We start from the raw sequence: 10,407 nt of genomic DNA, 5'->3' as shown, positions 1-10,407 counted from the left end.
GAAAGGAATTTTGGTGTTTCACTTTATAGTTTTCTTTTTACGAGAGCCATTTGAATTTTTTGGTGAACTGTGTGTTCTTAAAATTTGCCCTTTTCTCTCATGGATTCTTGGTCTTTTTCTTATTGCTTGGTAGGAGTTCTTTAATATTAATAAATTAGCCTTTGTGATGAGTTGCATTTCCCTCTGTCTTTTGTCTTTGCCATGTGGGGTCTTTTTGGTTTGTTTTAATGAACACAAATTTATTACTTTTTAACTTGTGGCTTCTTGTTTGGTTGAGGGTGTTGGTTGCTGGTGTTTCTACCAATTCTTATTTTGGGACAAAGAGAGGAAGTATTCTGGGACTCTGTTTGTCACTTAGGTTGGAGAACCTGGTGGGTTGCCTCTTGAACACTTGTTGAGATTCTGATCATTGCTGGGGATACTCATATCTTGTCTTGGGAAGACAAGAGAAGCAGGCTGGGGTGTGAGTTGCGTGAGGATGGTGTGGTGTTTCCTGGGTGTCCTTTTTTCTTTGGTGTGTAGGGGGTTGGTTGTTCCTTTTGGGGGTTTCCATCATCATTTACTTTGGATGGATATGGATCATTTGATGAAGTTCTTCTGTCTCTAATGTTGGGATAAGTGGGGGTGGGGTGTCATAGGCTGAGGCTCCTGCCATTTCTGGTCTGGAGATCTGGGGGGGGGGGAGGTGGTTATTGCTTGGTGCTCTTATCTTTTCTAGTGTTGGGTGGACTTGACACAGTTACTGGCTGGAGATTCTCTTGTCTCTAGTTTGGGGACAGGTTTGGGGGCATTAGATGGGGCTCCACTTATCTCTGGTTGGGGGGCTGAAAGAGTCACTCTCTGGGACTCCCCTTGTCTGTATTGTTGGTATAGGTTGGGTGGGTTACTGGAGTGAGTTGCCCATTCTCTAGTGATGCAGGAAGCTGAAGGAGTCCCTTCTGGGGCTGTTGTCATTTCTAGAATTTGAAGTGACTAGGGGGTGCTTGTTGGAATTCCCAACATCTCTCATTTTGAAGGAATAGAGGTGTTGCTTGTTAGGACCCTGTCTTTTGTGCTTGGGTTGACTGGGGGATTGCTACCTGAGATCCTGTTGCCTCTAGTGTTGGGAGGGGATGGGTGGTCACTTCATAGGGCTTCTGTCAGCTCCAGAGTTGGATGCAGACTTTGAGCATCACCTTGTGGGCTTCCTATAAGCTCTAGTCTTAGAGGGTGAGCTGGGGGGGTCACTTGCTGTGTCTCCTCCAACACCCCTAGTTTTGGGGGGTCGGTTCAATGAGTTTTTAGAACATTCTTTTAAAAAATTTTAGATTTCCAAAGAAGTTATAAAACCACACAGGGTTGTTTTATATGGTCAATATTTATTTATATTTACTCATGTTTTATGTTTCCTGCTGACCTCCATCTGGCTGCATCTTTTTATTTGTTTTATTTGTTTATGGCTGTGTTGGGTCTTCATTGATGCATGCGGGCTTTCTCTAGTTCTGGCTGTATCTTTTTGTTTGTTTATTTATTTATGGCTGTGTTGGGTCTTCATTGATACGTGCGGGCTTTCGTTAGTTGTGGCGAGCAGAGACTACTCTTTGTTGTGGTGTGCGGGTTTCTCATTGTGGTGGCTTCTCTTGTTGTGGAGCATAGGCTCTAGGCACGTGGGCTTCAGTAGTTGTGGCGTGCAGGCTTAGTTGCTCCGCGGCATGTAGGATTGTCCCGGACCAGGGATCAAACCCACATCCCCTGCATTGGCAGGAGGATTCTTAACCACTGTGCCACCAGGGAAGTCCCCTGGCTGCATCTTGACTGCAACTTCATGAGGGAGCCTGAGCTAGAACTACATAGCTAATCTGTTTCTGAACTTCTGGCCTACATAAATTGTGAGATTATGTCTGTTGTTTTAAACCAATGAGTTTGGGGGCTCATTTGTTACACAACAGATAATTTACACATCCAGCAAGAGTTCCCAAGATGTCTGAGGGACAAGAGGTCAGCAAACGCTTTCCCAGAGCCACTGCATTCATATCTACCTATTATGGATTCTCTTGTGCACAGAAAGGTAGGAGTTACTACTGAAAGATTTCCCACAATGATTACATCCATAGGGTTTTTCTCCAGTGCGAGTTCTCATGTGTTTTTTTTTTTTTTTTTTTTTTTTTTTTTTTTTGCTGTATGCGGGCCTCTCACTGTTGTGGCCTCTCCCGCTGCGGAGCAACAGGCTCTGGACACACAGGCTCAGCGGCCATGGCTCACGGGCCCAGCCGCTCCGCGGCATGTGGGATCCTTCCGGACCGGGGCACGAACCCACATCCCCCGCAGCGGCAGACGGACTCTCAACCACTGCGCCACCAGGGAAGCCCCTCATGTGTTTCTTAACAGATGAGAGATTATTAAAGGTTTTCCCACAGTCACTATATTTATAGGGTTTCTCTCTATTATGTGTTCTCTTGTGCACGGTAAGAGAAAAGCTACTGCTGCAGGATTTTCCACAATCATTAAATTCACAGGGTTTTTCTCCAGTATGAGTTCTCACATGCTGCGTCAGATGTGAGCTCTTCCTAAAAGTTTTCCCACAATCACTGCATTCATAAATTTCTCCCCCATATGGATCCTATTGTACCCAGTAAGGGAGGACCTCATGCTGAAGGCTTTCCACACTGATTACATTCATAATGATTCTCCCTTGTATGAATTCTCTTGTGCCTTTTGAGGATACATCTGGTGCGGAAAACATGAAAACACTGGTTACATGAATAGGAGTTTTCTCCAGTGTGAGTTCTCACATGCAGTCTGAGGGATTATTGAAGGTTTTCCCACAGTCGTTGCATCCATAGGGTTTTTTCCCCATTATGTATTCTCTTATGAACAGTGAGGTAGGATCTGCTGCTGAAGGATTTGCCACATTGATTACAATGATAGGGCTCTTCTCCAGTATGAATTGTCGTCTGCTGAGTAAGGTTTAATTTTATGCTGAAGACTTTAAAACACTGATTACATTCCTTGAGTTTCACTCCAAGAAGACGTTTCTCCTGTTGATTATGAGATGAATGACAACTATAATTTACCATACTTTTAATATTCAGTGCTATCATAGGAATTCTCCCTCCCAGGGACTCTGTTATATATAAAATTATTATAATTTGTGTGTTTGCTACACTGAGTGCTTGTATATGGTTTCTGCTAGTCTGAGTTCTTAGAAGCTAAAAAAGATAGATGTTTTGCCACATCAAAGCCTTTATCCTATTCACAGAGCATTTTCTGATAAGTTTAAGACCAATTTATGTTTGAAACACTCAATATCTGAGTCACATTTATGCAAACAATTACTTGTAGGAATGCTCAAAGAAAAAATAATTTTGGAGATAACTTATACTTTACTCCAAATTCACAACAGTTTCATGGTATCTCTCCAGAGGTAACATTTTCTCTTGGGAAAATGACTCTCTTGGTAACTTTGTGGCTTTTCTAATTTATGGCATTTTTCCACTGTGGAAAATCAGAATTCTTACTATTGTGATACCTTTAGATTGCTCTTTTCTAAAAACATGCTGCTTAGAGGTTAACCCTTTGGCTTTAAGTAGAACCTCCAAATCTGAAAAAAATTGAAAATAAATTTAAGTTGATGAGAAAAGAAAAGGTATAAAGCATATATTAGTGAAGGCAGACCCTTCACTAGGGGATTAGGGTTTTTTAGGAGGTTTGCAATAAGAGGGACATGGGTATGAAGTTTTAGGTATTCATCTGAAGCCAAAATAAGGTGTGAGATGATGAACAGAAAGTTAAAGAGAAAGGAAAAGAAAGTACACAAGGAAGCTCATACCAAATGGTCTTGGCCTTGTCAGAAAAAAAGGGCATTTTACAGTGTTTCCCAGGACATTTCCTAATGTAATACTAAACTCCCAAGCCACGGGAGATATCCTCATAAGGAGTCATATCTACCTTGTACTCACCTGGACAGGTGTCTGGGGTAATTCCTCTCTCCTCTGTCATCACTTTATCTTCTTGCTCCAATTTGGAGATCTGACTGGGTTTATCAATTTGATTACCAATATATGGAGAAAGCACACATGATATAGGGAGACTATGCAGGCGAAAACAGTGAAACTGAAGCCAACACTTCTGAAGATGAGCAGCAGGAGCAATGGAATATTTATCCCTAAATTTGAATAATATAGTAACCACTTATCTTTCATGAAAAAAAAATGCAAGTGTCCTCAGTCAATATATCTAGGGTGATTTGGGGATAACTGGTTCCAGAAGCTCATGCACAAATTCAAATGCAGACTTAAAAGCCCCAAAACTTTTATCCATAGTCAGGGCATGGAATAGATCTTCAGTTCATAGGGAAGAGATTAGATTACCCATGAGGGTAGGGACCATATCTGTCTCATTCACCACTGTATTCCTAATTCCTAGCACAGACCTATGTACATAGAGGTGCTTAAGAAAAGACTTGTGAAATGAACCTATCTATGAAACAGAAACAGAATCATGGACATAGAGAACAAACTGGTGGCTGCCAAGGGGGATGGGGATGGGGGAGGGATGGAGTGGGAGGTTGGGGTTAGCAGATGTAAGCTTTTATATATAGAATGGATAAACAACAAGGTCCTACTGTACAGCAGAGAGAACTATATTCAATATCCTATGATAAATCATAATGGAAACGAATATATATATATAAAAAGAATGTATATATGTGTATAACTGAATCACCTTGCTCAACAGCAGTAATTAACATAACATTGTAAATCAGCTATACTTCAATAAAAAAAGAATTAAAAAAAAGACTTGTGAGAAGTGATGTCAGTAAAAATGGTGGAGCGGGGAACCCCAGAGTCCAATACACCACAGAAAAACAGCAAATAAACTGGCAAAAACTGTCAGCATCAACTTTATTGAAAGTCTTGAAAGTTATCATAAGTTTACAGCAATCAGGAAAATACTTAATCAAGACCAAAAGGTGAATCTGGTAAGAGAGCTTTGTGACATTTTCACTAACCCTGGCCTCATCACCTGCTCCTCACTTTGGCAGCCACACCGAAATCAACAGTCTGCGTTCCTACTATTGGTGAGAGCAGAATGGATCTTGTGCTCAAAGAATTGTGGTTGTTTGTTTTGACCTATCTGGTGGCTCCTGAAGGATTGGCTCAAAGGGTTTGCTTTTATTTTGTCTAACTTCAAACTCTCCCATGGCTGAGGTGGCAACAGGGAATGGAGGACCAGAGCGTGGGCTGAACACATTTAAATGTATCAGCCACTGCTGCCTGGGGCAAGGGAAAATCATTGAAGCAAATGTAAGACTAACCAAAAGGTCTGGGAGCAAAAGTAGGGAATTAGATGCTTTGGGGAAAAAGGGCTTTGAAAAGCTCTCACATATTCCTAGGAACATAGAAGGCCATGCACATAGCCACAGCTGGGTACAGTTGGGTACATGTTCAGGAAAGACCTGAGAAGGCACTAAGACCTCACCTCTGATTGACCTTCAGGCTCTGCACAAGCAAGAAGTAAAGGCTAAAGCAGAGTTGTAAACTGCCTGTTTTGAAGGCATGGTCCTACATACACACAGAGACCATCTAAAAAGACTGAGAGTTTGGGGATTCCAGGGGTTTAAGGGAATCTATGAAAAATCACTAGCTGACCATTAAGCTAACAGAATAGAGATTTCAGTGGCCACACACAACAAACACAGACATTACAAAATTAGTTCAGAAATGTCACCAAACAACACCAACAGCAACAAGTAACAACAAGCCTTGGGATGGGGGAATCTTTGATTTATGGAATTGCCATATTATAATATTCCAAATGTACAGTTTTCAATAAAATAATTATGCGGCATGCAAAGAAACAAAAAATGCATGGCCCATTACAGGAAAAGAAAATTAATAGAAACTGTCCCCTAGGAAGGAACTTAGTAGACAAAGACTTCAGATCAGCTATTTCTAGTATGCTCAAAGAGTTAAAGGAAACCACATTCAAAGAACTAAAGGAAACTGAATTCTCACCAAATATAGACCATCACAAAGAGAGAGAAATTATAAAAAGGAACCAAATAGAAATTTGGGAGTCGACAAGTACAACAACTGAAATGAAAATTCAGTAGAGCAGTTCATTAGCAGACTTGATCTGGCAGGAGAAAGAATCAATGAACCTGAAGATAGATCAATTGATACTACCAAATCTGAAGATGACAAAAAAAAAAAAGAAAAAACAACAGAGCATAAGAAACCTTTGGGATACCATCAGACATCCAATATATGCATAATGGGATTCCTTTTATGCAGGAGAGACAGAGGAGACAGAGAAAGGGGAAGAAACAGTATTTGAAAAAAATAACGGCCCCCAAAATTCCCCAATTTATGAAAGTCATGAATCTACATATCTAAGAAACTTAAGAAACTCCAAACAGGATAAACTCAAAGAGATCCACACCGAGACACATAATAATCAAACTGTTGAAAGACAAAGACAAAAAGAGTATCCTGAAAGCAGCTAGAGAGAAGAAACTCTTCATGTATAAGGGATAATCAATAAGATTAACAGCTGATTTCTCATCAGAAATCATGAAGGCCATAAGGCAGCGGAGTGACATATTCAAAGTACTGAAAGCAAAACAAAAAAACCTGTCACACAAGAACTCTATCTCTGGCAAAACTATCCTTCAAGAAAATGAAAAGACAATCCACAGAACTGAAAAAATATTTGTGGACCATATATTTGACAAGGGTCCAGCATTCAGAATATATAAAGAACTCTTACAACTCAGCAACAAAAAGACAAATCAGTCCATCCCTCCCAAAATGGGCAAAGGACTTGAATAAATATTTCTCCAAAGAAGATATACAAATGACAAACAAGTATATGAAAAGATGATTGATCTCATTGTTCTCTAAAGAAATAAAAATAAAACCAACAATGAGATAGATAACTACTTTGCACATACAAGGATGACTATAGTAAAAAAAAAAAGAAAAGAAAGAAAGAAGAGAAAAGAAAAATAAACAAGTGTTGGTGAGGATGTGGAGAACTGAAACTTTCATATATTGTTGTGGGAATGTAAATGGTGCAGCTACTATGCAGAACAGTTTGGAGGGTCCTCAAAAAGTTAACAGAATGACCATATGATTCAGCAATTCCATTCCTAGGTATACGCTCAAGAGAACTGAAAACAAGTATTCAAGCGAAAATTTATACGTGAATGTTTGCAGCAGCCCTATTCACAATATCCAAAAGGTAGAGACAACTCAGATGTCCATCAGCTGATAAGTGGATACTCAAAAAGTGGTTTAGATATACACAACAGAATAATATTCAACCATAAAACAAGGAATGAATCCATGCTACAGGATGGCTGAACCTTGAAAACATTATGCTAAGCAAAAGAAGCCACACACAAAGGCCATTTATTATATGATTCCATTTAGATGCAATGACTAGAAAAGGAAAATCCATAGGGACAGAGAGTAGATAAATGGTGGCCAGTGGCTGGGGCTAGGCACGATGATAATGGGGTTTATTTTTGGTGTGATAAAAATGTTCTGGAATTAGATAGTAGTGATGGTTGCCCAACACTGTGACATTACTAAAAGTCATTGAATTGTACATTTAAAAATAGTAAAATGGTGAATTTTTCTGATCTGTAATAACATAACATCTGTTAATGTTATATGAATTTTTTTTAAAGTCTTGTTACCTGAGTCATTAAATAAATGCAGGAATGATGTTAGGCTTACCGAGTGATGCCAAGTTCCTGCAGTTCTCCAGCACCACATCTCTATACAGTGTTCTGTGAGAAGGGTCCAACAGTGCCCACTCTTCCTGGGTAAACTGTATGGCCACATCCTTGAAGGTCACAAAGTCCTAAACCATCACTAACATCATGGCTAGCCAAGGACCACCTTCACCAAAGTTGAGAGGAAAAGGGCCGAGGATGACAGAACTAGGGATGAGAAACCCAAAGCACAAGTTGTGTAGACTGGGTTCTAAGCTCTGCTCTCATTTGCTTCTCAGCTCAGCCCTCAACGCTCATCTCCTGTCTACTTATGCCCACTCCCGAGGTTCAATGCATCTCTAACATGCAGGTGATTTTCATTTCCTTTGAGAAAAAAAATGTGTGAGCTCCTGCAATCTTATTTCCCCCAATCTTCAAGTTTGAGCATAGGCCTGGGATACTGTCAAAATCAGAGAAACACTTGGTAAATGAATGAATGATTTCTCAATGGTCATCATCAATTTCTTGAGTTTAGGACACAGTCAAGTCTTTGCTCCAAAACTCTCAGCAGAACATGGTGTAGACAGTGACCCTGGAGGAAGCTCTACATTGCAGTAAATGCTGACATATGCTAACACTGTTTGGGTTGCCCCAAACCCTCCATCAGATGCCTGAAGACCTGATTTGGCTCTGATGCTGCAGGTCGTTGAAGGATAACAAGTCCAACTTCTGGTCAAAGGAATAATGATTTCAAAACAGGAATATCTGACTCACCTGTAACCAGTTTGTCAGGAAGCCATTAGCCAACCCTTCCTCCTCTGTGCATCCTTTCTGGTGAGAGGCTGGGTATAGGGAAGACTGAGCTGGAGAAGAAGAAATGTCCCAAGAATCCAGGCTTGCCCCCTGTTCTCACACTCACAAATCTGGAGGCTCCCTCACCTACTTGTGACTGACTGTATCCCCAACACACACACACACACACACACACACACACACACACACACACAGCTTTCGTAAGAAACCAGAGCACAGCCCTGCCTCACCCACAGCCAGAAGAGAGGGTCAAGCATCTTAATGCACTCAAGGAAGAGATTATCATTCCCATTTCACAGATGAAGAAACTGAAGTTCGAGGGATATCATTGTTATTTTATCAAGTTTATAAAAAGAATCAGAGGTACAATTCAAAAGCTTCTGCACATTCACCACCAAGGTGACATCTCCACAGACACTCAAATCACCACAAAGTCCCAAAGCCCTGAACCACATAATCAGGTACCAGAGACCTCAGGGCTCCTGAGTCTCCACTCCTACCTCACCTGCTCAGCCCCCTCCCCTGCATGTGCTCTGTGGTGCAGGGGCCTTAAACGCCTGGGCTGTGAGGATCCCACAACTCACCACAAGCGGGGGATACAACCATGGTCGCCATCCTGTGATTCAGACAGTAAGTTTTCCTGAACAACAGGGAGCAGAACAAGAACGATCCTCCTCTTATCCCCACAGTGCACTCAGGACAGGGCTCTGGAATAAACGGGAAAATGTGAAGTCTTCACAGCCTCTCTTCCTCTCCAGTTTACTGAGGATGAATCTTTCTTAGCCTGTCTGTCATGTCCTCCTTCAAACTGTACTATATTTTAATATTGGGCCTTTATTTTGCTTAGCAGGGGATGAGCTCAGGATCATGTGATGGCAAAATGCGTCTGCCTCTGCCCACAATGGTGGGTACCGTTCCATCCACCTTAAAACCAGATGGTTGCTACAATCCCTCCTGTGTTTGTTTTGAGTGACTAAGGTTTGGGATAATTTTTCATGTAGCAATAGATAATGAATACATCCTCACTTTTAGTAGATGATCCTGCATCTCAAACCAGGGCTTGAACCTGTGTCCCCTGCATTGGCAGGTGGATTCTTAACGACTGTGCCACCACGGAAGTCCCTCAATGCAGTATTTTTGGTAGTGAAATAAATCTATCCTAAGAGCAGTTTTCTTTCCAGTTACCACCCAGTCTCTCTCCCTCATCAGCCAAAGTTTTTTTTCACTTTATCTCATTTTCTCCCCTATTGCTCACTCAACACAGTACATTCTGGTTTTCTGGTTTCTACCAACAACAGTCCAAGGACAATGTCCTTGGTAGACTCCCTGGTGATATTATTCTAGTAACACAGATGCAGACTGCAACTCTACTGATACTATTTCTTATCTATCAGATCAAGAAAAATCCTTTATTGAAAAGTCTGTCTGGAAAGGCACTCTCATACCCAGCTGGGGTACAACTCCTACAGAAGGAAATTTGTCACCATCAAGAAAAACTGCAAAATCTTTTACTTTTTTCTCCATCGATATCACTTCTAGGACTTTATCTCAAAGACACAGAGATAGTAAAAGACACGTGTAAGACTCTTTAATGTGGCATTATTTATAACAGCAAATGACTAGAAATGACACAAATGACCATCAATAGGGAACTGGTGGAATAAACTATGGGCTATCCACATAATAAAGAATCATGTGACCATTAAAAAATAAGCATATCTCTAGGTATTCATAGAGATAATTTTCCCCAGTAAATATAAGGGGGGAAAATCAAGGTACAAAACACTGTATGGAATGTTTCCTTTTTATAAGAACGGAAAGGCCAGGAGATATCTCACTCACACACACACACACACACACACACACACACACACACACACACACACACACAC

General features: G+C 40.9%; 1 protein-coding gene across 1 annotated transcript; it reads right to left on the bottom strand.

Annotated features, from left to right (window-relative positions):
* Positions 1-632: 632 nt before the first annotated feature.
* Positions 633-9,220, bottom strand: LOC114892208 (zinc finger protein 558-like). Its single transcript, XM_029216866.1, has 5 exons — positions 9,100-9,220; positions 8,477-8,565; positions 7,728-7,851; positions 3,939-4,037; positions 633-670 (listed from the first exon to the last, which is right to left on the bottom strand). The coding sequence occupies exons 1-5, from the start codon at positions 9,128-9,130 to the stop codon at positions 633-635; spliced, it is 381 nt and encodes a 126-aa protein (XP_029072699.1). The 5' UTR covers positions 9,131-9,220.
* Between the last annotated feature and the right edge of the window lie 1,187 nt (positions 9,221-10,407).

This window comes from Monodon monoceros, unplaced genomic scaffold (genome assembly GCF_005190385.1).
Source record: "Monodon monoceros isolate NGI ecotype Baffin Bay Population unplaced genomic scaffold, NGI_Narwhal_1 Super_Scaffold_12, whole genome shotgun sequence".
Lineage (NCBI taxonomy): Eukaryota > Metazoa > Chordata > Mammalia > Artiodactyla > Monodontidae > Monodon > Monodon monoceros.
This window is presented reverse-complemented; position numbering and strand designations above follow the sequence as displayed.